The sequence below is a fragment of the Biomphalaria glabrata genome, chromosome 7 (assembly GCF_947242115.1).
Source record: "Biomphalaria glabrata chromosome 7, xgBioGlab47.1, whole genome shotgun sequence".
NCBI classification, from domain to species: domain Eukaryota; kingdom Metazoa; phylum Mollusca; class Gastropoda; family Planorbidae; genus Biomphalaria; species Biomphalaria glabrata.
In genome coordinates this window covers 5541783-5547970 of record NC_074717.1, presented here as the reverse complement: position 1 = coordinate 5547970, position 6188 = coordinate 5541783, and the positions used below count along the sequence as shown (strand labels likewise).

The window sequence follows — 6188 nt, the reverse complement described above, 5'->3', positions numbered from 1 at the left end:
AAAAAATCCTAGTTATGTATGTTATGCTGCAACTGCAGTACGGAAGGTCATGTGATAATATGAAAACCTACTTATTAATTGTTGTTTTAAATTATGTCCAACTTATATGCATAATAAAGAGCTTTTTCTCTTTAAAAAAATAAAACTTATTTTTGGGTAAATGTAGTAGTTAGTAGAACAGAACTAACATATCGTAGCAATACAAATGTAAAAAAAAAAAAAAAAAAAAAAGTTTAAAACCATTTGCATAATTGTGTTTCAAATTATTTTTAAAAGCACTATTCCCTACTAAAGAGCCTACAGTGTTTGTTATTATTAATAGTGAATAGTTGTAAAAGTGGTGTATTTTTATGAAAAAAAAAACTGCTTGCATAAGTAATTAAAAAAATTAGATTTTTTCACTTTTAGAAAAGAAAAAAGTAGCTGTTGCATCAAAACTTTGAATGGTCTAAAATATTATTATGTCGAATTTTCATCTTTTCTAGTTTACGAGATCTAAACGGAAAGGGACGGACAGAAATTTCCCACAAAACTAATAGCGTCTTCTCCCCTTTCGGGGGCCGCTAAAAATCAAAAGCATTTTTTTTTCTTTGTGTAACGTAACGTAAAAAAAATATTCTTTCTTACTAAACCTTTTTTTTCTACACGAATCTTTGATTTACATCCAGGAAACGAGCAAAGCAGACTAGCTACCCACCCGGAGCACACAAACACACATACACCGAGCTGCAAATGCAAATTATTATTTTTTTCTGATAATGATCAAAATTCAACAATCATTACTTTTTTTTTTTTTTTCAGACGCCTCTAATAACAAAAGCAGCTGTTGATGATACCATGGCTGAAATTAAAAACCAATTTCAGATCGATGACGCCATCTTTTTAAAAACAATAGCTTCCGGTTGTTCTTCAGAGATTCACAAACTTTTGAGACTGTGTGATCTGAAAACTACACATCTTTCTAACCACGCCCTCAACTGGGCAGTTTTTGAGGCCTGTAATTTACGCCACGCCCATTTGCTCCAGTTTCTTCTCAAAGATGGCACCCGACTGGAACTAAGAGACAACAACGGAAACACTCCACTTATGATTTGTTCCGCGAAAGGTTTTTCGGACATTGTGGTTAAGCTCTTGAGGCTGGGAGCTGACGTCAATGCTAAAAATAACAACGGGGATACTGCTCTGATGCTGGCTACGTCAAGGAAAGTAATTCAGAGTTTACTACAAGACAGCCGTTTAAATCTAGATGAACGAAACTCGACTGGGAACACTGCTTTAATGTCAGCCATCGAAACATCTCATTTCCTGAAGGTTTATTTGTTGATCAATGCTGGAGCTTGCCCATACAGAAGAGTAGAGGAACTCTCACAGAGTGGTTTGTTTTCTTTGAATGTTTCAGGCGCAAGTGCTTTCGATGTGGCCGAAAAAATGGGTCTGGATTACCTGCTGGAGTTGCTGTATAGTGCCAACTTGGTAAAGTCAAATCCTTTGCAGTTGGCGGCTGTTGAAAATGACTTTGAGTCCTGTATCACGTTGCGGCAGAATTGCTTATGTGATAAAAATGAAACTCAAAATATTCGGCCTGACATCCTTTGTTGTGTTTTAAAACAGATACAGAAAAGGGACGCTGTTCTCTCAACTGATATTGATTTAGTTCGCGAGCTGTGCAGACTGGGCATGGATGTCAATAGGTGTCAGTGCTGTCGGAAGTCACGCATGGATGTCGTGCTTAACATCGGAAGCTACGAACTGGCTGAAATTCTTTGTGACCACGGCGCTAAGGTGACTCACGACGATCTAGTGTCTGCTATTGACGAACGTCTCGTCCAGATGATTCCACTTCTGATAAACCACGGGGCACCGGTCAACAAATATGACCACCTGGGCCGAGTGTCTTACGATTGTTCAGCCCTTGATGTAGCATTGGAGAACTCCTTAACGGGTACAGCCAGCCTCCTTTTTAACCACGGTGCCGCGTTCGACTCAGAGTACGCTATCTCTCAAGCTCTAAAGAGCAACGACGCAAAGACGCTCAGCTTTCTCTTGAATGAATTTGCTGAAGTCACAATGGACGTAGTTCAGAATCCAGAAACTTTCGTAAGAGCTGTGACGTTAGGAAACGTTCAGGTCATCCAAATTCTGTTAGATGCAGGGCTGGACATTAACAGGGTCCACGACAATAAGACTCCATTAATGAGCGCGGTCCACATAGAGGTCATCAACTTTTTATTAAACAACGGGGCTGATGTCAATTTGAAAACAAACACAACACCTTTGATCAACGCGGTCTCTTGGGGTTATTTCTCAGATTCAGCATTTCACAAAAAATTATTTCCCATGGAAATGGAAAAACAAATTGTGCTAGTTGTAGATACATTTCTAAAAAAAGGCGCTAGTTTGGAAGACACTGATGAGCATGGATGCACGGCATTGTTCGCATCCGTTAATAAAGGCCTTGACTTACTGGTGCTCAAATATTTGCTTGATATGGGAGCAGACGTAAAAAACAGAAGAAACAAAGATGGACTAACTGCATTGCACCTTGCAGCAGCAGACAGCAAATATTTTTGCGCAAAGACTCTGTTGGAATACGGTGCAGATGTTAACCTGAAATGTAATGCTGGCTGCTCTCCCTTACATTACGCTGTGGGAAACACGCCTCTTGTGACATTGTTTCTGGAGTATCAAGCGAATGTGAACGCCACGGATGACAATGGGAACACACCGCTATTAATTGCAGTGAAGCGTTTTGGGGGCCCTGAAGATATCATCAAACTTTTGATAGCATCTGGCTCCGATGTCAACCACAAAAACCATTCTGGCATGTCCGCTCTATTGCTGGCCGCAGAGAAACTAAACACATCCATCATGGCATTTTTACTTGATGTGAAAGCTGAGTTCAATCAAGATGACCTGCCACAAAAGTTGACGCTGTCTAGAGTACTCGATACCTGGTTCCCCAGTGAACAAGTAAAACAAACAGCAATGATACTGATAGACCACGGAACTAGTGCAGACTTAGTCAATCAAGTCATCATTCATCGGCTCATCGCTATTGGTAATGATGGAATTCTGATCCAAAAATTAATGAAGTCCGGAGTTTGTCCAACAGACATTGTTCTAAAGAGAACTTTCCCTGGTTGGCCTGAGACTTCAGTATCACCACTAGCCGTTTCTTTAATTCTAGACAGAGTTGACTTCGCTTGTTATTTTATCGAGAATTGGTACTTGACGAGGTCAGACGTCAAACTCTTATCTAGAAATATAGCCATCTTGAGTTACTTGGAACAATGCAAATGTAATGCACTTCCGTATCTAGAGAAAGTTTCCCGCCAGCCAATGAGGTTGGAGCTTTTATGTTTCATTGCCGTCTCGTCTGCTTTAGGCTCAGACCGAGACAGACGACAAAGGGTACATAACTCTAAACTTCCAGCCGTAGTACAGAACCAGCTCTTGTACTCCAAACTAGAGCATAAGGTCCTAGAACCAGTGTCTGAACTGTATGACCCCTTTTATATGCTGAAATGTCTTTATAAATAAAATCGGTAATAAATAGCCCCCGACTTCTCCGAGCTTTTGAAAAAGATTCTAGACATTTAATATCTCAATGAATACAGTTCTAAATAGTGACATTTATGCAACAAATCGCAGCGGGCAATCGAATGTTTTCTAAATACAAGTAAAAACCTCTTAGGATGCTTCCATATTACTGAACTATATCTTTTGTTGAAACTTATACATTGCAGCTTACGTTACAGTCAAAACCCGAAGTGTAGTCAGATCGCGAATTGGCCGACCATTTTGTGAAATGGCCAAGTTGTGTGGTCAATACCCAACGTACTTAAAAGTAAAAGTGCGAATCTAACCTACCTCTTGGCGAAATGTTGGCCTATTTCATGGCCTTTACCCGAAGTGCTCCTGCATGACTGTCTGTTCAGCTGTGCAACTGTAGATTCTTGTGTAATATCGCTTCATTTCGCTCTGAAAATATTTTTTTTATTAGGGTTAGGGTTAGGGTTAGACTTGTTTTGTTCCAGAAGTTTTATAATACAGCGATTGTATTGACACACCACACATGTTCAATAATCATGCCTTTTTTTTTTTAAATAAATGATATCTATCAATGTTTTATATTTGTGTCTGTTTACATGGGTTTAAAAAAAGGTATTTTTGTCCATTAGATTTGGTATATAAGCTTGTCCTGTAATTATTGTTGTGTCATTAATACCAGAGTGTTGTGTGGGTTTTAATATTGTCTAAAGGCCAAATGAATTGATAATAGTAATAATACCAACAAAAAAATAAATAATCGAATCATGTTTGTTTCATACAAAAATGTGTGATTTAATGTATGCTTTCTAAAAAAAAATTAGTATAAAAAAGAAAAAAGGCTTTTATTATTCTGTTCTTTTCACACACCTCCCTGCTAGAAGGACGGGATTATGTTAATATTTGTCATCTCAGGTATCTGACATATAATAGTTTGTACAATTCAGCATGTAAACTTCAAATAGTCAAAAAAGTAAAACTTCCCCTTTCAGACCTTGTGGTCTATCGGGCAAATGATATCAAGGCCATCTATTTCTGTGGCCCACGGTTAACGAGGGTGTCATGTGGCCAGCACAACGAACAACCGCATTTATTTTTCTCTGTCAGGTACCCATTAGAGCTGGCTGGACTCAGAGGCGCCCAAAGATCCAGAGATTTAAAATCCCAGTCTTCACCAGGATTTAGATAATGAACTTTTTCACGAAGAGTGTGGGAGAACATTAAACTATTTATATTTTATACTCTTAAATAGTTTAGTAAAAAAATAAAATGATTCGTGTTTTTTTGTGTTTATAAAATTATCTTCAGAACTTCTAGCGGAAATAGGTCAACTTCTAAAATGGCTTCGCCAAACGTGTTAAAAGATAGATGATACTGTAAGCATAAAAAAAGTAAAGATAAAAACATTATTTAATGAAGCAGAATTAATTATATTAACAATACCCCGTCAAAAGATTAAAGTTTGCATACATACTTACTTCGTACCGTTGCGGTCCCATAAACAATGATCGGCGGCCAATGTTTTGCCCGATAGAATTACACTACGAAATGCACAATAAATCGACGCATATTGCAAAACAGGGAAATTCAAAATGTCATACATTTTCATCTTGTTATAACAAGTGGTGTTAAAAATATATCATTGTTTACAATAAAGTAATATGATTGATTTGTTAGTATCTATATATATAATTCTCTTCTTCCCTAAACAGGTCAAACAAGAAGTAAAGGAAAGATCACTCTCTTATTTCTGCGGATAGTCACCCCACGAAAAAAAACAAGAGGGGGGGGGGTGGAGAACACGTTTTCACAGCTCGCTACGGATGGCTGCGCGCTGGACTGTCAAACCCTGCCCGCTCCCATCCCATGCGGGAGGTTTGGACTAGGAAGTAAACTATTGTCAGCTGAGAGGAACATCCGAAACATGTAAAACATTTTACAGACACTAAATAGCAGGGCCGGACATAAGCATTGTGGGGCCCTAATCGAAACGGATTTCGCGGATTTGCATTTTACTCATTCTTTACTACGTACAGAATTACTTTAAGGCCTTGCGTGTTGCGAAGTCATACAGTATATCATAATAATTCTGTTTCCCACATAGATCCCGCTCAATAGCAAGAATTACCAAATGTTTCAATCTATCTTTGAGAATGGTTGACCTCAAGTAATTCTTCATTTTTTTAAGGCGCGAGAAGCTTCTTTCACCTGATTACACAATTACGGCTAATGCATAATGCCGTTTTTTTAATAGCGCGTAGGATTGACGTTTTCCATTTTGAATGACACCCCAAAATGACATTTTTTTTCTATATATTTCCGTATATTTTAAGGACTTTTTCGTATATTTTGCAATTTCGGTAGATTTCCAGGAGCTCCTGGTAAATCGACAGAACTGCGCGGGAAATCTGTTTTAAGTTTTAAAAAGGTTTAATTTAATCATTTATACACCTTGAATTAGCGCGGGCTCCATGAAAGTGCGGATCCTTCGGTCACATAGGTTGCAGTGGCCTAAGACCGGCCATGCAAAATAGCGGCGTATGCTATGCCGCCGGTCGACTAGTATCCTATATTTATCATTTAGGTATTTGAAAAAACAAAACAAATTCAGCCCATGACCCTTTCTTGCGTACTAGTCT

The 6188-nt window shown here is 38.4% G+C and overlaps 1 protein-coding gene across 1 annotated transcript; it reads left to right on the top strand.

Annotated features, from left to right (window-relative positions):
* Window positions 1–807: 807 nt before the first annotated feature.
* On the top strand, window positions 808–4083 carry LOC106079792 (ankyrin repeat domain-containing protein 50-like). Its single transcript, XM_013240998.2, has one exon. It carries the CDS (start codon window positions 838–840, stop codon window positions 3538–3540), a length of 2703 nt encoding a protein of 900 aa, XP_013096452.2. The 5' UTR covers window positions 808–837; the 3' UTR covers window positions 3541–4083.
* The last annotated feature ends 2105 nt before the right edge of the window (window positions 4084–6188 follow it).

What these genes read in the sequence shown, in the direction of transcription:
- LOC106079792 (XM_013240998.2), top strand. Translation starts at nt 838, where the DNA reads ATGGCTGAAATTAAAAACCAATTTCAGATCGATGACGCCATCTTTTTA.